Source organism: Sus scrofa, chromosome 15 (assembly GCF_000003025.6).
Source record: "Sus scrofa isolate TJ Tabasco breed Duroc chromosome 15, Sscrofa11.1, whole genome shotgun sequence".
Classification (NCBI taxonomy): domain Eukaryota; kingdom Metazoa; phylum Chordata; class Mammalia; order Artiodactyla; family Suidae; genus Sus; species Sus scrofa.
The window spans coordinates 19,788,782-19,812,390 of NC_010457.5; the positions used below are offsets into that span (position 1 = coordinate 19,788,782).

The following is a 23,609-nucleotide window of genomic DNA, read 5'->3' on the forward strand; positions in this document are numbered from 1 at the left end:
TATTCCATAAATATTTACTTCTGTACCCCCCACCCAAAAGAGAAGAATATGAGCATACAAGGTCCCTGACCTCAGGGAGCCTCAAGAATAGTTTGCAGAGTGACCCCATCTGAGAAACAGGGTCTCAGATGGCTCATCATTTACAGGAGGATCAGTGGAGGAAAGCTTCCAGGAAGAAGGGGACACTTGACACTGTCACTGAAGAACAAGCAGGCCATTGCACACTGGAGATGAATTAGAGAGACTCCAACCTTGCTCAACTCCTGGGACCTATCTGCTCACCCAGAGCTTACACGATTAGGGGATAGTTGGGGTCTCCATGCTAGGGACTCACAAGGAGCCAAATGGAAGCGGGGTCATTATCTGGCCATGGAAGGCGGCAGCTACAGCAAGACCAGGAAAAACCAAGAGCCAGAGGCCTGAGTGATGGCAGGAAGAGCTCACTGGCATCAGCGGCTTTACCAGGACTGTATCCCAGTGAAAGGTTGTCTCTTCCACTCTGGGAACATGACCAGGCCTGTATTTTGACTCCAAGTGCAATGCCACAAATGTTGTCACCCCAGGGGCAGCACCACACGTTTAACTGTGCTGCCTCAACCCTGAAAACACTTCAATGGCTGCCAAGGAGAAATGTCAGCCCCATTTATGGTCTTATCCGGAACTGGCTATGTGGTGGCTGATCCAGTCCCCCAAGCTACCGGGACATTAAAGGCAGAGCTATGAAGCTTAGTGCTCTTTTTGCACCCTTCCCAAAACCTGGCTTTCAAAACAACAGCCTGGCCAAAGAGGCCAAGAAATCCAGCTTCTGGGCTCAAAACTGAAAACAATATTTTTGTACGAGGCAGTACCTGCTTTTTCCTTCCTGGGGCAACAAGCCCTATGGTTAAGACTTGAGGGAGATGGCTGCAAGTTGAGTGCCATTTAAGGGGGAAATAAAAACTTAGGGGTTGAATAGTTTCAAAAGATCACCCCCACCCCCACTGCATTCTCTTTCCATTACCCTGAGGACTCCCTTGTCAACAAAGGGTGAAAAGGACTGCTAAGAAATAATTTTTGGAGTTGTGGCATTGCATTATCACCTGGTTAAACACAGCTTAACAAGGACTGTTAAACAACACCCTAATCACTTTTGTTTCATGGGTACTTCTGGCAGGTACACAGGGTGAAAGCTGATATTCAGGCGCTGCTTAACACAGGCTGTTCCTTTGCTCAGGAAGATAATATCTTAACATGTCTTCCATGATGGCTTGACTTTTCAGAGGCCTAGGAAGAATCGGTTTCCTTTCAAGAAAGCATCTTTAGATTTGGGTTAATGAGAACAATTTTGAGGGAGCTCCCACTGTAGCACAACAGGATCAGCAGCGTCTCGGGAGGGCTGGGACACGGGTTCAATCCCCGGCCCTGCAGAGTGGGTTAAGGATCCAGCATTGCCGCAGCTGCAGCTTAATTTGCGGCTGCAGCTCCAATCTGATTCCTAGCCCGGGAGCTCCATATTCTGTGGGGAAGAAAAAATCTGAGGAATGATAAACTTCTCCAGGAACACATGCCCAAGGGAAAACAGCATCATTTCCCAATTCTAAGCTCAGGTGTGTTCATGTATTTATTCAGTCAATGAATATACACTGAACATCTTCTGTGTGCCAGGCATCATGCTAGGATGAAGGACAGTGGGGAGTAAAATTGGGACGAGCTCCTGCCCTCAAGGAATTAGAATGAAGGCCAACATCCATCACCCTTAAATGTAAAATTATAACTTGAGTCTTGTTTCAAGGGAGGTTTAATCAAGTCAAGGAGGATGGGCCATGCTTCCCAGGGGAGATCTGAGGATGCTAACTTGGTGAGGGGGCTGGTGAGGTCAGGTAGAGCATGCAATAAGGCAGAAAAGCATTTCAGGCAGAGAAACAACATGTGCCAAAGCCTGGTGGTAAGAGAGTATCTGGCCATGGTCCACTGAAGGAACTGAAGAGGGGGAGTGAGACAGAGCAATTAAAGGGTATTATGGACTAAACTGTGTCCCCCAAATTCATATGTTGAAGCCCTAACCCCCAATGTAATAGTATTTAGAAATGGGGCCTTAAGGAGGTAATTAAGGTTAAATGAGGTCATATGGGTGGGACTCTAAGCCAATAGGACTGGCATCCTTATAAAGAAAGGAAGACACAAGACTTCCTCTATTTCTCTCCCTTCCCCTCGCACCCCCCCCTTTACCCCCACTTCCAACTCCACCCCAGAGGAAGGGCCACGTGAGGACTCAGTGAGAAGCCTGGTATTTGCAAACCAAGGAAGTCTCACCAGAAACCACCACTTGCCATCTCCTTGATCTCACATCTCTAGTTTCCAGAACTGTAAGAAGATAAATGTCTACTGCCTAAGCCACTCCATCAGTGGTATTGTGTCATGGCAGCCCCAGACTAATCCAATAGGAGAATGGCACCCATGATGTTGAAGTGGCCACTGACCTCAAGGACTTTTTAGTGAGGATTTTGATCCCTGACCTAAGAGCCAGAGGAAGCCACGATCAGACTTGAACTGGATGGGGCTGGGGCTATCGATGAGATCCCAGTGCCTGCAGAATGAAGAAGAGCCTGGGCAAGGGCATATGCAGCCATTCCTCCAGTGATGACATGCTCAGGCAAGGTCCCTCAGATGTGCAGACGTGATGGGAACAAAGTAGAAAAGGGACTCCAGGAGTTCAAGCTCTTTGAAGGTCCCTGCAGAGGAATGTACCACCAAAGAGCAGGGCCCAGGGAAGGCTGAACACATCTATTGACAAGAACTTACAGATCAGTAGTAACCAGACTCCACTCCAGTGCTCAGGACGCAGTCAAGGAGTAAAGATGGAGGGGCTGTCCCAGGGCTGCAGAGCATCATGGGAAGTGGGTAGAGAAAAAGGTGAAGAGAGATGATAGCACCATCCAAGTAGTAGGTCAGAGGACCTCGTCTAGTGGGGCAAGGCAGGACTCCTTGACACCCTCGATACTCTACTTCTTGTGCTAACTCTACACATGAATGGCTTTTACTCTGAGTGGTTTTAGCATTAATAAGCTGAATGCATAGCTCACTGAAGGCCTCTGCTGCCTTATTACACTTTGGCAGCTCCATGGGGCATGCAACTAAGACAGATGAACAGGCTGGAGAATGAATGAGGACCAGGATTCCCATTATCCCCTTCCACGGGAACGATGCATCTCTCCAACAGAGAAATGCAATCTTTGGGGCAGCCTGATTTCAAAAATAAAGCAGCATCCTTGCGTTTGTCTGCAAGGGTGATCACAAGACACGTGCAATTTGTGACAGATGTGACAAATCGAAAAATAAACATGAAACACCATTTATACAGCCACATCGACCCCAGGAAAGGGAGGAGAACAGAGGCATTGACCCAAAAATCTGAGGCAAAACTTTTTTCCTGACATAATAAAATATTTGAATCAAAATAACATCTCACACTAAAACATGCGAGACTGAGAGACTGAGTTGGCATAACCCTTTACATCACAGAAAATTAATGACATAAACTGGATTTAAGACCAGTATCTAAACTAGTCAGGAAGACAACTATTTAAAAATTCTTGGGGCACTTTAAGAAGTGTCTTAAGGTGTTCATTTCCACGTAATCAGTTGATATACGCCAGGGTATAGAGATTGATTTTTAACTAATTATATTTTTGCGTATGGCCTGCACACAGGGTGCTGAATTTTAGAAGTCAATGAAAGAGAAACACATGAATTAAATGACAAGTTGCTGACAAATGAAGAGCTGCCCGAATTAGGCCAGTTAATCCTGAAAGAATGGAAAATTGACAAATGAAATACCAAAGAACTAAGAGAAGCTACTGGGAGAAAGCTTCTTAATAATCTTGCTCTAGAAACTCAAACACAATGGTTATCATACCCAGCTTTGTCAGAAAAACCACATCCTCCAAAAAGCACTTGTTTCCTTCTGAAAAAATATTTTAAGAATTAACATTTGGTTGGAACCTATTTTTGTTCAAATGCGAGACAGATTTCCTTTCATAGTTTTCACAATAAAAATTTTTCACAATGAGGTCCCAATCACACTTCTTTTCACAGGAAATTTTTGATCCCTTTTAAGGAACTAACTTTGAGAGTTTGTTTCAGGTACTGACTGTCCTCAGATAAAGAGGATCTGCTGTCAACATCATCTCAGCTTCCTGTCTCTCTCACAGAAGCACATCACTTGACCTCACATCTAGGGTTTGAAAATCCAGAGGATGTGATTCTGATCTCTTTCCGTCTCTCTGGCCCATCCTACAAATATCCAAATATACGTCAATCTTCTTTTTAGAAGTGCAGTAGCAAGTCCCATCTTTTTTCCATCCAAATGCACATAATGGGCAAAGCCCACACTTAAGACAGTCTCCATGATCAACTCCCATCCCTCTACAGGGCCCCCTCCCTTTCCCTCTGACTCAAGAGAGCAAATCAGAATGCAGAAGAGTGTACCTAGTATAGAGTCCTAAGGCTTCTCTCTTGTTTCCTCAATGTTGCAATTTCATGATTTTCTGTAAAAAACAAATTTTTCTTCATAACTATGGCTGAAAGCCAATTGCTACCCTACAGATCTTTGGGAGGTAGCCAAAACCTAGTCTCAATCATCTTATGCTCTCGAAAGTTACAAATTACAACTCAAACTACTCTGTTGTGGCATTTGGAGCGGGTGCCATCTGGCCAGCAAGGCCTCATGTGCAACAGACACGAACATGAATGTCCATGGGCCTGGGTACCCCACGCATTGAGAATAACTAACTCTACATGAGAGTTCAAATAGATAAGAGGAAAGGCCTGGAAAACCCTCTTGAAAGGAAGGCATATTGTGCATATTCTCAACATCTAAGGAATAAAGAGTCAAATGCAACCAACCACTCCTTGCCTCTGGAAGAGGCAGGAACACAAACAGACCAGCAACCTCTGTTCTGGCCTGGGACAAGCCACATTAGCTGTGACCTTGCAAAAAGAAATAACTCTAGTACTGTTTCCTCACTGAGCTGACAACGGTGACATGCATGTTTCCAGAAATGCGTACTTTCTTTCACATTATTATTGTTTTCTCCTGAAAACTGCTTGAGAACTAGGAGATGTCTTGGCATCTCTTTCTCTCCCAGAGTTCCCAATTTGTTTTCATTTTTCACCAACCCAGCACCTCCACGAGACCAAGACTCAAAAGCAAAGGATGCCAAAAGGAAAATTAATATTTTCCACATAGACTTCCTCATCTTGGGTAGATTTATGAATTTCCCTTCTGTTTTGCAGAAGTTGGCATTTTTAACAAGGGGGGGGGCGATCCTTAATTGTTATTTTATTGCCTCCAAAGCTCCAAAGACATCTTGGGCCGTGTCATCATTTACATTTCACATTAAATGCAAAATATGTTTGAAATGAGCAAATACTTGTTTTAATTTGATACATCTGTTAACTGAAGTTCTAAAAAGACAGCTAAATCACTATATTAAATTCAGCGATTTGTAAACAATTTATATATTCATTTGTTCTGGGTTAAAAATGCCCCAAAGCATAAGTTTAATAGAACCCACAAAGCAAACTGCCTTGTATTAATCTGATAGATGCAGGCCATGATTTCTTCCTCTTCACTCCATTAATTTATTTTCTAACTTGAGTTAATTAGTGAGACTCCTATTTTTAAAAGCTCTTTGAAATTCATTGGGAGAGGGGGACATTTGCAAGAACTGCTTTGAAAACCTACTGCAGAGGAAATGGGCTAAATACAAATGGTAAATTCCCCCAAGACATTATCACACATTGAGCACCTGATTGCCATTCAACAATCTCTGCCAGGAACACAGTGGGTGATTAATATATAGTTTTGTTACAAGATAGATAGAACTAGAAGGGAAGAATAAGGGCAGCCGAAAACAGACTCATTCCAGGCAATTACTAACTGGATAAGACCATTTCCAAGTTCCTATATATTTCTATGTAACGTCCATGACATTCTGATTTTATGCTACAAAATGCATACTGACTTCAACTTGGTACAATACCCACCAGGAGAAGAAAGGACATTGGTTCAGAGAAATAAAAAAAAAAAAAAAAAAAAAATTAAAACTAAAGAGACTGGTACAACAGAAAGATAAATCAATTATTTTTCCCCCCTTAGTCAAATGCAGTATTCATTTCTAAATCAGAATGAGAGGTAGTACCTTGCCCTCAAAGAAAAAAAGAAAAAAAAAAAAAAAAAGGAAATTCATTCACACTAACGCATAAACAAACATAAATTACCGCTAAAAGTTAAGATATGCCTAAGGGCATATGGGGGAAGGAAGAACTAGTCTTTGAATAAATGTTCAAGAAAATCCAATGTCCATTTCTTCCTGGAATATTCTGGGCAGCAGCCAGTGGGCGAGAGAGACTGAGTTGGGTTGGGTGCCCTTCCTAAATCCCTAGACATTGTCACCTGCTACAGATAACTTATTCTAATTTCTAGAAAGGCTGCAACACCACCAGCAAGTAGCCAAGTCCTACTTTATTTCATTTTCTCTTCCCCATGAGCCTGTGAAAAAGCCACAGATGGCCACTTAGCTCCCTGCTCTTGTAAGAGGGAAGAACAAATCTGACTCCACCTTGGTTCCGTTTTTGGTGGGTTTTTTTTGTTTTGTTTTTTTTTTTTTGGTTTTTTTTTTTTTTGTTTTTTTGCTTTAACCTTTGTTGCTGCTTCTGCTACAAGAATGTTGCCTATAGCCTGAAATATACAGGATGGCCTATTCTCAAGGCTCTGGCCTTTAAATGTATAAGTCTTTTCCATTCATACAGAGACAAAAAGTTGCACAAGAAACATTTGTCTTGTTGAATGTTTAAAGGGACATGGTGATCTGAATTAACAGCTGCAAGAAAGGATTCTGATGCCAAGTTTGGGACAACCAACCTCTGCCCCCCTTTTAATATAAGAGAAGCTTCAATTCTAACACCAGCAATATAGTTCTTTGGGACACTAGTTCACCATCTTCTCAGTCTGCTGGATTTCCAAATAAAGTTGCTTTTATTGGCCTATTGTGTAGTGAGCAAGATGAGCTTAGAAGCAAGGTTAGAATCTGAGAGCTGCACTTAACATGCATTTGAACCAGGTCTTCTCTAAGCCTGAAATTCCTCTTCTATGAAACGGAAATAAATGTAAGTCAAAAGCACGGCCCCTGATGCAGAGTAAGCCCATCCAAAAACCACCAACTCCCACCCTCTCATTTTGCACAGACACAGAGTAAAGTCAGGTCAGGTGTACAGACACACCAGAAGCCAGGCGCTGGGCTGGGCTGAGACCTAGTTGTTTCCACTTCTCTTCAAGTAATTTCCCATTTTCTCTCATGACTAACACCTTGTCCTGGAACCTGTTACTCAGGTTTCCCACACCAAAACAAACAGCACCATGATTTATTCCTTCTCCAATGCCACACTGGAAAGGGGGCTGGGAGAGGGGGAAACATTTATTCCATCAACCCCTCCCTTGACTCACACACCCACAACGGTATCTTTTCTGTATGTTTGTTTTTGCTAAAAAGTAGTTTTTAAAAGCCTTTGCTCACAAACACTTTGTGTATCTCCACGAAAGCCCCATCTCTCAAAGCGCAGCCACCAGGCCCCTCTTGTGAAGCCTGGGGGCTGTTGACAATGGGCAGCAGCCTCTTCCTGTCACATAAAAGGCAGGTCCTTCTCTTAGGAAATAGGGGAAGCCAGGTTTTCTGAATCAGAGAAACAAGCCACCTGGTCCTGCCATGCTTCTCTGCTACAATAAGGAACAAACCAACCATGGTGGACACATAAGCACAACTTGGGGCAGTGTGTAAGAGCTCCAGTTTCTTAAAACTTGGGCAGAATGTCACTCTAGGGAAAGAAAGTTGCAGCCTGGAGAGTGTGTGTTCCCCATAGCCATGCATCTCCAAAGGAGAAAAACAGGAACACTATCTAATTACCTGAGATAGGTTCTCCAGGATAAAGATGGGCTAGATAAGGATGCTCCTTTCCATCTGCATAGAACTTGATCTTTCTCAATGGACTTTCACCTGTCCCGTATTATCTGACTGAACCCTCACATCGCGGTATTATCATCTCCATTTTATCCAAGCTATTTTGTGACTCAGCCAGCCATCACAGAGCTGCCCTTCTGGAATATACCCAGACCTTGTGACTTCTGGTCTAGTGCTCTTTTGACCATACACCCAAGCCGCCAAATAGAGAAGAAACATGTAGAGGCTCAGACTGATGCCTCTTTAGTGCCAGCGAACATAAGTTCACCCACTTAAAGCTTAAGAGGACCATGGGCAGGGCGGTGGGGGTTGCTCCCAGGAGGCCCTCCACCCAAGACTCACTCAGGAAGATGATGGTCTGCCTTCGGGCGCTCCTGCTCTCCTCGCTTTCGGACTTCCTCAGCTGCAGCTGCTGCCCTTTGGCGGCCAGCGTGCCCTGCTTGCTCCTCTGGAGCGCCTGCATCATGCTCCAGCACATGAAGGCCACGGAGACCAGGACCACCAAGTAGATGATGAAGGCACCAAAGATGCTAGACTGGAACACAGTCCAACGGCTAGAGAGGTTGGTGCAGACGGACATGTTGGAGGTCTCCGGGTGCTCGGAGTGGTGGTTGCGAGAGCGGTTGCAAGAGAGCCCCCGGTGACTGGGCACGTCCACCAAGGGGTATTCAACTCCCATGGCAAAAAGCAAAGGCAAGGCCACCAGGGCGGAGGTGACCCAGACAAAGCCAATCAGCAGCTTCACCTGGCAGGGCCCAGACATGGCCTTATACCTGAAGGGGTGGCAGATGGCGATGTAGCGCTCGAAGCTGAGCGTCAGCACGTGCAGCAGCGTAGCGTAGCTGCAGGTCTCGAAGAGGAAAGAGTGAAGCTTACAGGATACGGTGTAGCTGGGCGTGGTCAGCGGGTTCCAGATGATGCTGTAGAACTCCACGGGCATACCAATGAGGAAGACCAGGATGTCGGAGCAAGCCAGGCTCACCATGTGATCTGTCACCTCCTTCTGCAGGTAGCCTTTCTTCTGCAGCACCTGGGTGACCCGAATCGTGACACTATTCCCCAGGATGCCCACCACAAAGATGACCAGGAACAGTAGGATGAGTGTGATTTTGATCCAGGTAGCTACCTCGAATTCAGGAACATGGCTGTGATCAATAACATGGGAGCAGTCATTGCCGGGGCGGCTGGGTGAAGCCATGAGGAAGACAGCCAAGCCACAAGGTCCAAAGACCTTCCCAACTTCCCTTCCTTCTTCCTACGGAGCCCAAAGTTCTCAGCTGCCACTCACTGGAGCGAGCGCAGGGCTTTCTCGAGCTCACCTGAAAAAAAAGGTAACTTAGTATTTCAGGCGCTTTCATGGAAACTTCCTGGAGCAGCCCAACCTGGCTTCGGCTGGGGGTGGGGTTTGGGGGGTGGTGTCTGGGCGAGGCGGGGAGAGCGCGGAGGAGGGAGGTTCCAGTCTCGCCACAGCCAGTGAGTCCGCAGCCCCCTGCGCGCAGGCCCTCCCCCTCCTTCCGCGGCCCCAGCGCTCCGCCGGGCAGCCCTCCCCTCCTCTCCCCCTCCTCTCCCGGATACCTGGCCTTTGCTGTCCAAACCTACCTTCCGAGAGCACCCTCTCCCGGCTGAAGGCGGGGTGGTCGGTCAGCAGTTAAACATTAACTACCGCTGCCTGTGCTCCCGGCGCAAACCCAGCCCAGCTGTGGTTTGACTCAGCCCACAGGCATGGTCCCGACCCAGATCTTGGCTCCGGAGCTCAAGGCGACGGGTGGCCCCACCTCCCCTGCCGCCCACGCGGCCAGCACCGAGACCGCGTAGTCGTCTGCCCCCACGCGCATCCCACCCAGGGGAAGCTGGAGTGAGCTCTCGGGCTTTGAGTCCCCGGGCTCAGACTGGGAAAGACAGACTGCCCTCTCCTGCCCTGCCCCCACTGCCACAGCTACCCTGGGGTCCCTTCAAAGATTTGGGCTACCTCCAGTTTGGGGAAGGGTGGTTGGACCCAGGCATCCCCTTGGGTGGCCGGCTAGTTGGCGGGGCCGCCAAGGCACAGCCAGCAAGCGAGTCTTCTTGGTACCCTGCCATTGGGCCAGCCCAGGGCAATGACAATGAACAGTCAGGCTGTGCACTGGCTGAAGCCGCTGTCCCAGGAAGTCGCCCCCAAGCAGGCTAACAGGATCGCTACAAAAGCTTTTTTCCAACGCCTCCCGGCGGCGTTCTGCTCGGGGTCTGTCTTGCTGTCCTGCCGAGGGGACCCGTCGAGCGAAGGCTCCCTCCTTTCTGTTTCATTCCACTGCTCAGGCCCCTCTCCAGGGGTGGCAGCAAGTCTTTAATTGGGGACATGTATGTGGATAAGGATGGTACACCCGCCAGGATGCGCCTGGTGGGACGCGTGTCCTCGGAGGCAACTGTAACCAGAACGTCAAGAGCAGCAGGAGGGGGCTGCCCCAAAAGCCCAGCAAGACCATGGTGTAAAAATAGCATTAAGGATCATGACATTTTCTCTCTTTTTCCAGAGAAAAACCTCTGAGGGACCCATCCTCATCTTCTAATTCTAAAATCAGAAGCGAGGGTGGGGGGTGGAAAAGGAAGCTGTCCTGTGCATTGTAGAATACTTAGCATCTACATGTCCCCTGCATGCCACACCTAAGAGTGACAGCCACAATGTCTCCAGTCATTGCCAAGTGTCCTCTGAAGGGTAAAATTGCTCAAGGTGGACAACTACTGCCTTGAAGAAAGTAAACAGATCCTCTTTATCTGTCCATCCTGAGGGTCTAGCACAGGATGCAAAAAAAGCATCCTTAAATTAAGATAACCACTACCCACGATGTGATTGTTTTAAAGATGAATAAACTGAGGTGCCCAGAGGATAAGTGCCTCCCCAAGGCCATAAAAGAGTGAGGGAGAGACTTACAAATTAACCCAGGTCCGCCAAACCCTGAGTATACCTACACCCCTAACAGGGAGGGAATCCTGGGTGCACAGAAGGGACTCAGAAAATGAGCCTGGAACCATGCACGTACAGATACAGGGACTGTATTTTGTGAACCCAACTCTTGGCATGTAATCTGAGGATCTCAGGAATATTTCACTTTGACACTCTCAGAAAAGGGGGGGGTGGGGGAAGGCTGTATATCCACTGGATCTTTACAATTAGCACCCTATGTGGCTCCAGTTATTTTCTCTCTCTCTTCTCTGTTAAATTACTAGCTCCAAGGCCAAGACCTATATCTTTTCCCTCTGTGGTACCTCTCCACAGAACCATGAATGGTATGTTTTGCAAACCACCTCCTCCCCCCACCTCTGCCCCCCACCACGTATGCTATTTGACTGACTTGCTGGCCAGGAAACTCCTCATTTCCTCATTGGTATACTGTGCTTAGCAGGTGACCTTAATGGCCTCACAGCTGCCCCACAAAGCTCACAGGGTTAGCATGGACTCTTGGAGCTTTTGTAACTACAGATTCGAATCTGGAATGGACTCCTCTTGCAAAAGGCTCTGGTTATTTGCTGTCCCAGACTGACTGAGAAAAGATCTAGGAAGCCCACCACCTCCAGCACCAGCACACAAACATATCCTGCCCTGCCCACTTTTGTCCTCTCAAGAAGAGACAAGCCAGGAAATTTGCAAGTCCCCCCTAGCCCTGCCACTGATCCTGCCTTTGAAGTGCTCCTCTTGGTCCTTCTCTGAGCTCCTATTACATGCCAGGCACTTTCCCACAATTCATTTCTTTCAGGCCTCACAATGCTACAAGGGGATTTTATTACCCCATTTTACAGGTGAAGCCATTGAGAACCCGTGGCCTCCCAATTAAAGGTTGAAAGCAGGCTTCAAAACAGGTCTGGCACAAAAGCCCTCTCCCCTCTGGGGTGCTAGCTCTTGTGTCAGTAAGACTTTGTCAGGATGCATAGTGCCATTTGGAGGACAGGAACTTTTTTTAAGTCACCAGTTGTGATGCGTCTCCCCAGCCATGGCATGCCAGTCATCCTGCAATGTATCTGATAATTCCAATTTGTTCTGCTCAGACAAGATTTCCATTATTGTCCAATTTCTTTCATCAAATTTTTCTTTCACAAAGTGTGAACAAAGATTACAAATGCATGGCCAAATGGCGAGAATCAAGCTAATTAAAATTCGCTCCTTACAGTAGAGATGAAAAAAATGCATTTTGAACAAAGGTCCAAGAGAATTGAATTTTCATTTCACCTTTGCTTTTCCTAGGACCAATTAAAAACTGTTTAATGTGCTCTTACTTGTTGATAAAAGACAGGCATAACACCTGGCCTGGCTCTGTGTAATCTAGATTTTTTATTAGTATGTTGTAAGAGGAGGGGGGGGAAAGTAATGAAAAGTGAGAGGAAAGAATACTTATGTACCCTTTGAAATCAGCTCTACTTGGGGATCTTTCTACGGTCTACGAAAATTTATATTTAAGTTTTACACATTGTAAGTAACCTTGGAGGTCATCTAGGCTAGTGGCTTTCACACTTTTTTTAAGGCACTAATTCTCATTTTTTAATAATAAAATCTTACATTGGCACCCAAAGTTAACAAACACACACACACTTACACACAGATACTTACGTGTATATATATATATATATATATTTGTAAATTTAAATTTCTTGTGTATGCCCAAATTAACATTTACTCATTTAAAAACTACCTACAATTTATACCCTAAAAAGTGAATAATACCTTGTTTACAAGGGTTCAGGGTAAAATCAGTGGCTGTACACTAGACTGCAGAGACAATTTAGTAATTTTCAAAAATTATAACAATGTAGATAACTTTCTTTAGAATACAATATAACTAAAAAGTAACAACAGAACCAGAAGACTGGAACATAAAACTACCATTTCAAAAGTTTTTTTAAATCACTAAAACAATCTTATTTTAATAAAATTTCTTTTTAGAGAAATAAGATTTTCTCTTTAGAGAAAACTGCAGGAGTTCCCGTCGTGGCGCAGTGGTTAGCGAATCCGACTAGGAACCATGAGGTTTCGGGTTCAGTCCCTGCCCTTGCTCAGTGGGTTAGGGATCCGGCGTTGCCTGAACTGTGGTGTAGGTTGCAGACGCGGCTCGGATCCCGAGTTGCTGTGGCTCTGGAGTAGGCCGGTGGCTACAGCTCCGATTGGACCCCTAAGCCTGGGAATCTCCATATGCTGTGGGAGTGGCCCTAGAAAAGACAAAAAAAAAAAAAAAAAAAAGAGAGAGAGAGAGAAAACTGCAACCAAAATTGCAAAATATCTAGAGAATAATGATCACAAAAAGACTGCCTATCGGGACCTGTGGGAAATAGCTAAAGCAGTCCCCAGAGAAAAATTCAGTCTTAAATATTTATTCTAATAAACAGGAAAGAATAAAAATAAAAGACGTTATGAAAAGAACATAGTTAAACAAATCTAACTAGGAACCATGAGGTTGTGGGTTCGATCCCTGGCCTCACTCAGTGGGTTAAGTCTCCGGTGTTGCCATGAGCTATGGTATAGGTCTCAGATGCATTTCAGATCCTGTTTCTGTGGCTGTGGTGTAGGCCAGCAGCTGTAGCTCTGATTAGACCCCTAGCCTGGGAACCTCCATTTGCCTCAAGTGCGGCCCTAAAAAGCACAAAAAAAAAAAAAAAAAAAAAAAAAAAAAAAAAAATTTAAATAACATTAAGGAAAACAAGGGATTAATATAGATCAAAGGGGAGTTCCCCCTGTAGCAGAGTGGGTTAAAATCTGACTGCAGTGGCTTGGGTCACTGTGGAGTGCAGGTTTGATTCCTAGTCTGGCTCAGTGGGTTAAAGGATCCAGTATTGCCATAGCTGCAGCATAGGTTGCAACTGTGGCTCAGATTTAATCCCTGGCCTGGGAACTTCCACATGCCCTGGGTACAAAAAAAAAAGAAAAAGAAAAGAAAAAGAGTTGAATACCTAACTTCATACTTTATTATATAAATTCCAGGTGGATCAAATATTACAATCTTTGGATTTTAATCATTAAGAAAATCATTAAAGGGTAGAATAGAACACTAGAGGATTTCAGATTTTATTTTATTTTTTTCTTTTGGTTATGCCTGTGGCAAGCAGAAGTTCCTGGACTAGGGATTGAACCCCAACCACAGCAGTGACAACAGCAGATCCTTAACCTGCTAGGTTACCAGAGAACTCCACCATCACCATATTCTCTCTTTTTTTTTTTTTGTCTTTTTGCCATTTTCTTGGGCTGCTCCCATGGCATATGGAGGTTCCCAGGCTAGGGGTTGAATCAGAACTGCAGCTGCCGGCCTATGCCAGAGCCACAGCAACTCAGGATCCGAGCTGAGTTTGCAACCTATACCACAGCTCACAGTAACGCAGGATTCTTAACCCACTGATTAAGGCCAGGGATTGAACCCGCAACCTCATGGTTCCTAGTCAGATTCATTAGCCATTGAGCCACGACGGGAACTCCAGATTTCAGATTTTAAACTGAATTTTTAATCCTATGACAAATGCTAGATGCTATAAAGTAAAAGGTTGGTAAACTCTACTTAATAAAAATAAAGCTCTGTCTAGTGAAATCATGCCCCCTGACTTCAGACTATACTACAAAGCTACAGTAATCAAAATAGTTTGGTAGTGGCACAAAAACAGACACATAGATCAATGGAACAAGATAGAAAGCCCAGAAATAAACCCATACACTTATGGTCAATCTATGACAAAGGAGGCAAGAATATACAATGGAAAAAAGATAGTCTCTACAAAAATTGGTGCTGGGAAAACTGGATGGCTACATATAAAATAATGAAATTAGAACATTCTCTAACACTACATACAAAAATAAACTCAAAATGTATTAAAGATCTACATGTAAGGCCAGATACTATAAAACTCCTGGAGGAAAACATAGGACAATCTTTCACATAAAGCAATATTTTCTAGATCCATCTCCTAAAGTAAAACAAAACAAAAATAAACAAATAAACTGTCTAACTTAAAAAGTTGGAAGAAGACCCAAATAGCTATTTTTCCAAAGGAAAAATGTAGATGGCCAACAGGCACATGAAAAGATGCTCCACATCAATAATCATCAAGGAAATGCAAACAGGAACCACACTGAGATATCATCTTACACCTGTCAGAATGGCTATTGTCAAAAAGTCTACAAATAACAAATATTGGTGAGCATGTGGATAAAAGGAAACCCTCCTACACTGTTTGTGCGAATGTAAATTGGTGCAGCCTCTATGGAAAACAGTATGGAGGTTTCTCAAAAAATTAAAAATAGAACTACCATGAGATCTAGCAATTTCACTCTTGGGTATATATCCAAAAAAAAAAAAAAATCCCAAAACGCTAATTCAAAAAGACGTATGCACCCAAATGTTCATAGCAGCCTTATTTACAATTTCCAAGACAGGGAAAAAACCTAAGTGTCCAGCAAGAGATGAATAGATAAAGACGATGTGGTACAATGGAATACTACTCGGCCATAAAAAAGAATGAAATTTTGCCATTTGCAGCAACATAGATGGATTTGGAGGGCATTATGCTAAGTGAGATAAATCAGACAATAAAAGATAAATACTGTATGATATCATTTATATACAGAATCTAAAAAATACAACAAACAAATGAATGCAACAAAAAAGAAGCAGACTCACAGATACAAAGAACAAATCAGTGGTTACCAGTGGGGAGGGGATCAGGGGAAATATGGGGGTTGGGAGTGGGAATTATAAACTATTGGGTGTAAGATAGGCTCAGTGATGTATTGTACAACATGAGGAATATAGCAAATATTTTGTAATAACTGTGAGTGTAAAGTAAACTTTAAAAATTCTATGAAAATTAAAAAGTGTACAAATTAAACGGAAAAAAAAAAAAAGCTCTGCAAGGGAAGAAACACTGTAGCCAAAGGCAAACGACAAGCAACAAACCTACAGAAAATGTATGCAATTGATATCTCAAAATGATGAGTAATTTCCATGATGAACCCAAAGTAGAGAAAAATGTGCATTTAGTCTCAAAATTGAGCTACAGAATCAATATAACCTCCTCGTTAAAAAAATTTTTTTTTCGTTTTTGTCTTTTTAGGGCCGTACCTGCGGCATATGGAGGTTTCCAGGCTAGGGGTGGAATTTGAGCTGTAGCCACCAGCCTATACCACAGCCGCAGCAATGCAGGATCCAAGCCACATCTGTGACCTACACCATAGCTCACAGCAACACCAGATCCTCAACCTACTGAGTGAGGCCAGGGATCAAAACTGCATCTTCATGGATACTAGTCGGGTTTGTTAACCATTCAGCCAAGGTGGGAACTCTATGTCCTCATTAAAATTTCAACTGATTTTTTTCTTGAAAAACTAGATGATGGAGTTTCTGTTGTGGCTCAGTGGTAATGAACCTGACTAATTACACTGAGGATGCTCTTTCTATCCCTGGCCTCACTCAGTGGAGTTGCTGAGAGCTGTGGTATAGGTCACAGATGCGGCTTGGATCTGGCATTTCTGTGGCTATGGCATAGGTCAGTGGCTACAGCTCCGATTGTACTCTTAGCCTGGGAACTTCCATATGCTGTGGGTTTGGCCCTTAAAAGACAAAAAAAAAATTTTTTTTTAATTAAAAAAAAAAAAAACTAGGTGAGTTGATTCTAAAATATAAACTGCTAAAAGCCAAGAATGAGCAAGATCCAAGCCACATCAGCAACCTACATATGCCACAGATTGCAGCAATGCTGGATACTTAACCTTTCTGAGTGACACCAGGGATTGAACCCACATCCTTACAGACACTATCTTGGCTTCTTAACCTGCTGAACTCCATCACTTGTCTTCTTCTTCTTCTTTTTTTTTTTTTTTTTTTTTTTTTGGTCTTCCTTCAACTCAGATATTTTGAGCACATTGAAATAATGGGCTCCTCATCTGTAAAGGAGTCCCCCTACTATCTGTTGGGCTCTCCAGCTCTGGGAAATGGATAGCCTGGGAGAGCAGAGTGGACACTCAGTCCAGGGCATCCACAGGGAGACAGGCACCATGTGCTCACCCCAGCTTCTCCCCGCCCTGTGTCTTTGCATAACTGCCTCAGGCCTTTGGAAGCAGAAGCTACCTGCTCTTCGGGCTGCTTCCAGCTGCACGCCCTGCACACCATGCACTCAGAGCACAGGGAAACAGCAGCGTTTTGGCTTTCCATGCTTCTCCCATATCCAAATCCTTATGAGGAAACAAATCCCCCTAGGCCTTGACCTCCTGAACTTAAAGTTCTCCAGGCAAAGAACAAACTGCCTTTTCTTGCCTGGCACTACTTTCCCAGCCCACTGAGGAAGAATCCCCTCAGGTCCCTAGCCTCAGTGATTCTTCAGAGATAGAGTGATTTTTCAGGTTTGATAGAAATTTCAGTGGTATTTTTTAATAAAGTTGTCAATGTTCTACCATCCCTTGCTATGTGAACCTACACAAATCAATTCAGGATTGACATTCTATTCATCCACTGACTGGCCTGAGAATGCTACAGCGTGACAGTTAAGACAACAGATTTGGAAGTCAGACCCCAGGGATTTGCACCTGTGCTCTCCACTCAGCTTGTGCTTCCAGTTTCCTCATCTGTAAAATGCAGATAATAATAGTGTTTATCCCCTCAGAGTTTATTGTAAGAATCATTAATTAGTTGACATATAGAGTGTCTGGCACATAGCATATACCCATGCATGTATTAGCTCTTGTGAAAGAGACAGTAAAGTGCAATGGATACAAGCACAGACTCTGCATCCAGACCAACTGGGTTTGAGTCCACTGCTCCCCAGTTGTGTAATCTTGGGCAACATTCTTCTCTGTCTAGGCCCCTGGTTCCCAATCTGTCAACTTGAGGATAAAGAACAGTACCCATCTCAAAGGGGGTGTGTAGGACCAAATGGCATAATGTAAGTTAAGCACCTGGAAAAATGCTAGACACAGAGAAAGTGCTAGATTGGGGCTAACCATCATTAATGTCAAGTCCACAGTCCATTACCTGCTGCTATTCAAACTGTTGGACCTGGGACTCTGCAAGTTCTCAGAGTACCTTCTAAACACCCCAGGTACTATTTTGATATGAGTGAGGATTGAATGCTAAAGCACATCTTACTGAATTCCACTCAAATTAAGTCAGCAGATACTGGTTCAGCATATCCTTTCCGGAGACCACATGGGGAACAGAAGGCAGTAAGATGGTCATTTCTCTGAAGGAAGTCAAGCCAGGAGCATATAAATTCTTAGATACCATAAGACGGCAGTTGCCAAATTAATGGTGGCTGCAGTAAGTGCCACAGATGCTTAAAAGTGGCATCTGTCTTCACAGGTGAAACAAGATCCCTAGTGTCAGGAACCATGAGGTTGTGGATTCGATCTCTGGCCTCACTCAATGTGTTAAAGATCTGGTGTTGCCGTGAGCTGTGGTGTAGGTCACAAACTCGGCTCGGATCCCATGTGGCTGTGGTGTAGGCTAGCATCTGTAGCTCTGATTAGACCCCTAGCCTGGGAACCTCCATATGCCTCGGGTGCAGCCCTAAAAAAGCAAATAAATAAGTAAAAATAAAAAAGATCCCTAGTCTCTGAAAATGGGGAGGTACGGGGGGGACGCATGTATGACACACAGGGAATCTTTATAATAACCAGATACTTCATCCAATGGAACTTGCTATTTTCAAGCAGACCACACAACACAAATTTACTGACCAACAGAGACTCTACACTCTTTAAATTTACACCTTCACTAAATATGAGTTTTGAACAGTTTACTGTGTCATCAAGTGGCAATGGGCCAGCATACAGATATAGTTTGTGGCCTCATGATGCTTTTTCTTTTTTTTTTTTTTTTTTTTTTTTTTTTTTTTTGTCTTTTTGCCATTTCTTGGGCCGCTCCCGCGGCATATGGAGGTTCCCAGGCTAGGGGTCCAATCGGAGCTGCAGCCACCGGCCTACGCCAGAGCCACAGTAACGCAGGATCCAAGCCGTGTCTGCAACCTACACCACAGCTCACGGCAACGCCGGATCGTTAACCCACTGAGCAAGGGCAGGGACCAAACCCGCAACCTCATGGTTCCTAGTCGGATTCGTTAACCACTGCGCCAGGACGGGAACTCCTCATGATGCTTTTTCTAAGTGCACAACAAAATGGCCTCTCTCAGAGCGATGCAAGTGAGACTGTAGTCTCATTAGCATCACTCAGGTGCGGGTGGGTTAATCAGCCTAATTGACAGGCTTCAGAACAAGTGCCCCTGCCCCTGCCCCCGCCCTGTCCTTCTCCCTGGTCAAGTGTAGGCCACCTGTGAAAACCCTCTGGTGCACTAAAAAAAACAAACAAAAAACCAAGGAAAATCACACTAGCTTTCTGAGCTACTCAAAGCCACTGTTTCTTTTCTCTTCTTCTTTTCCTTTTTTCTTTCTTTCTTTTTTTTAATTGGCCACCCCACAGCATATGGAATTCCTGGGCCAGGGATCAGATCCAAGCTGTAGTGACCTAAACCACAGCTGTGGTAATGCTGGATCCTCAACCCACTGTGCTGGGCTGGGCATCAAACCTGCGTCCTAGTCCTCCCGAGGTGCCACTGATCCCATTGCACCACAGTAGGAACTCCGCAAAGCCACAGTTTCTTATTCATAAAAATGCAGAAAGACCCCATCCTACCAATGACTGTACTTAGTCTTGGCCACCCCCGTGCTCTCAGTGGTCAGACCCTCATCATCTTTGCCTTAGAGCTTACAATGTAAAAGGAATCTGTGGGTCGGCTTCAAAAGTACAGAAAGGAAAAACGCAGTGGAAGGGAAGGCCAATTTAAGTTAGCTGCTTCAAGCACTTAAGCTTGGCTAGCCTGTCAGCTGGGCCACGTTTGCCTTCCTCCCTCAGCCTACGTTATGAATGAAATGTGCATTTGTGAGCCTGGCCAGCTCTATTAGTCTAGGAGATAATGTTTGTTCTCCATTCCAAACTTTTGACCACAACCCATTTCAAGTTGGGAACAAAAGGAAAGACTGTGTATTACTAGCAATGTCTCCCTCCTGTTCTTACAACCATCTCCTCTCCATTGGGGAATGTCTACAGCTTGAAAACTATGAGGAAGAACAAACACTCTCATGATTCCTACTGGTGACTGTGTTATAGCAATGAACCCATTTCCCACTGCTGCCATGAGAAAAGTAAAAAAGAAAAATGGAAGACAGGGATGGGGGGGCATTCATCCAAAATTCAGGCAGCGGTCCCTTCCCATCTCTGCCTCAGAGAGAACAATCAAAAAGAGATGAGAACAATCATCTAGGAGAACAATCGTCTCCTCATATCTCAACCTTCGAACAGGCTGGATGGAGACCAAGACTTTGAGTGGATACAACTAGTGGCTTGGGGTCTATGATTCTGACAATTGCATTCGGCCCAGATCCAGCACTCCTTGGCAGATGGAATTAGTGTTAGGTTACATGTTCCATAAGAATCAACCTTATAGGTTTGGCCTCTTCTTTGAGCTGTTGGGCAATGAGCCCAGAGTCAATCTCGATGTGCTCTGGCAATTTTGATACTCAGTGTTGTCCCCCAGTATATCCCATCATGGCACCCTCATCATCACCAGCTCAAGTGTGCTAGAATATGTGGGCGTGTGCCAGCTGGCTTGTCTGGTCTGATTTCCCATCATTGCTCACGTAAACAGGCACTTGGGTTTTGTGGACTGAAGAGCGATCACATGCAAAGCCCTGACAATTTAGGAAGATCCTTTTAAAAGGACACCTACAACATTATTACTCCTGCCTATCAGTCTCACAGGTTTGCTGTGGATGATCAGACTACACGTGAGAAACCCTGCACATAATCAGGGACCAGTATGTTAATACTCCCAGAGGGGGAAATAACAAGCTCTTAGGTGTGACATTCAAGACCTGCCTTCATCCAACTTTCCAACCATACATCAACCCTGTGTAGCAGATTTCATTGTCCAAAGGTGGTAGGTAGGTAGGTAGATAGATAGATAGACAGACATAGAAAGACATATCCCATCCCACATACTCTTATTACAATGTGACTGACACTCTTCCCACTGAGAGAAGGAGTCTGGGTTTCTTCTCCTTGAATCTGAGTCGGGGATGTGAAATGCTTTGACCAACAATGTATGGTATAGCGATGCTATGTGACTTCTGGGGCCAGGTCATCAAAAGCTTAGTGTCCTCCTTGCTCATTCTTTTTAAGAATGGATATCCTGGAGTTCCCGTCATGGCGCAGTGGTTGGCGAATCCGACTAGGAACCATGAGGTTGCGGGTTCGATCCCTGCCCTTGCTCAGTGGGTTGACCATCCGGCGTTGCCGTGAGCTGTAGTGTGGGTCGCAGATGCGGCTCAGATCCTGCGTTGCTGTGGCTCTGGCATAGGCTGGCAGCTATAGCTCCGATTTGACCCCTAGCCTGGGAACCTCCATATGCCGTGAGAGCAGCCCATGAAATAGCAAAAAGACAGAAAAAAAAAAAAAAAAAAAAAAGAATGGATATCCTGGAAGCCCTGAGATAGCAGGAAGAAGTACAGTGGCCCTGAGGCTTCCATGTTGGAGAGATCTTGCAGAGAGACCTCAAAGAATTAGAGAGATATCCCAGGAGCCCCAGATATTTCCATCTCCAGCTAGTGGTCCCAGCCCAATTTCCAGACACATAAGCAATCGTTCAAACCATCACAGCCCCCCAGCCTCCAAGCTACCCCCAGCTGATGCCAAATACATCAGAGATGAGCTGACCATGCTGATACCTATTTGAATTCTAGATTTTTTTGACCAAAATACTTTAATGTTTTCAGGTACTAAATTTGGGGGTGGTTTGTTATGTAACCCCAGCAACTGTAACAGCCCACATCCCAACACGGTACTCCAACAAGAATGAACTTCTCACTGAACCCAAAACCTCTTGTGCATTCAGCCCTTCCTTCTGTGTACTGCCCACAAAGTGAATGTTCCCCCAGCCTGAAGTGCCTCTACCTCTTCACTTATTTATTGTCCATTCATTCCTTTATTCATTCATTCAACAACCACTTGTGAAAATCATACTGTAGGAATAATACAATAAATGGGCCACATTTTCTGGAAGTACAGCTCATAGTCTAGACCCAGAGAGAGATAGAAATCACTAAATTGATGTAGATGTGCAGTGATGGGGTAACACCAAATTTCATGTTCACCCTTCAAGGCTTATTCAAATACTACCTCCCCCAGAACGTGAACGTCTTCACTGGTTGTCCCAAATCACACTCTTTTCTCTCTATATTGAGATGCTCAGTGATGAACTGGAGTGACCTCATATCAGCTCACAAGAATTGACTGTACAGCATCTCTTCCCAATTCTGTGTTCAGTGACTTCACATAAGCAGCTTGAAAATGATCAGGGTAGGAGTATTTACACCACAGAAATTGGCAAATCTACCAACCAGGACTTTCCTCCCTTTTCTTTATAGAGAGCTAGTTTTTTTGTTTGTTTGTTTTTGTTCTTTCTTTTCAGGGCCACAGCATATCAAATTTCCCAGGCTCGGGGTCAAATTGAAGCTACAGCTGCCAGCCTACATCACAGCCACAGCAATGTGGGATCGGAGACACTGCATAGAGAGCTAGTTTTTCAAACATTGACTGGCCATGCCACTGGAGGTACCTCTCAGTTGGTATCTGTCAGGGGTTAACCTTCAAGGTGGGTGATCTAACATCAAAAAACAGATCCTCTGAGAATAGATCTCCTTGAGAAAATAACTGGAAGTGTTGGTAGAAAAATGGTAAGGACTTACTAAGACACATGGAGCAGTGCTGGCAGCGAGTCAGTTGGCTTTCCCATGGACAGCTTGCTAGCTTCCGGATTTTCTTTCATTTTTAAAAAAATGTGGATGTTGCAAAACTTTTACAAGCCTGTCAATGTGGTTAGGTGATAAGCTCAAGCAACTCTAGGAGCTTCAGTGGTTCAGCCCTGAGGAGGAATCTATTTGCTGTCTTCTGGCCTTTGGTCAGTAAGGTAACAGAAAAGCAAATCAGCTGTGGAACTTCTACCTGCTCAGTTCTCACACCTGCCAACAGGGAAAAGCTGCTTCCCTACATGGATGTCAGGTTTCATCTTGCAGAAGTTTCATTAAATGGCAAATGATAATGTGTTGTGATTGTGGGTGGAATTGTTCTCCCTCCCCAAAAGGTATGTTGAAGTCCTAACCCACAGTTCCAATGAATGTGACCTTATTTGGAAATAGAGTCTTTGTAGGTATAATCAAGTTCCACTGAAATCACTAGGATGGGCCCTAATCCAGACAATGACTATCATTTATATGTGGAACCTACAATGAGAGTACAAATGAAGTTATTTGCAGAACAGAAACAGACTCATAGACTTTGAGGATGCACTTACAGTTACCAAAGGGGATAGGTGGTGGCTTGAGGGATGGACTGGTGGTTTGGGATTGGCATATCAACACTGAGGAGTATGGAATGACTGGCCAACAGGGACATGCTATACAGCACAGAGAATGCTACCCAATATTCTGTGATAATCTATGTGGGAAAAGAATCTGAAAGAGAATGGATGTGTATACATGTATAGCTGAATCACTTCATTGTACAGCAGAAATTATCACAACCTTGTGAATGAATTATACTTCAATAAAACTTTAAAAAA

At 44.5% G+C, this 23,609-nt stretch overlaps 1 protein-coding gene across 4 annotated transcripts in view; it reads right to left on the bottom strand.

Moving 5' to 3' along the window:
* GPR39 (G protein-coupled receptor 39) overlaps positions 1 to 12,422 on the bottom strand; it is a 245,138-nt gene extending 232,716 nt beyond the window's left edge. The window contains exons 1-2 of one of the 4 annotated variants that reach the window (XM_021074555.1): positions 9,597 to 9,924; positions 8,340 to 9,316 (exon numbers count right to left, since the gene is read on the bottom strand). In XM_021074555.1, coding sequence (XP_020930214.1) covers positions 8,340 to 9,195 — 856 coding nt within the window. In that variant the 5' untranslated portion in view covers positions 9,196 to 9,316; positions 9,597 to 9,924. 4 annotated transcript variants of the gene reach the window in all.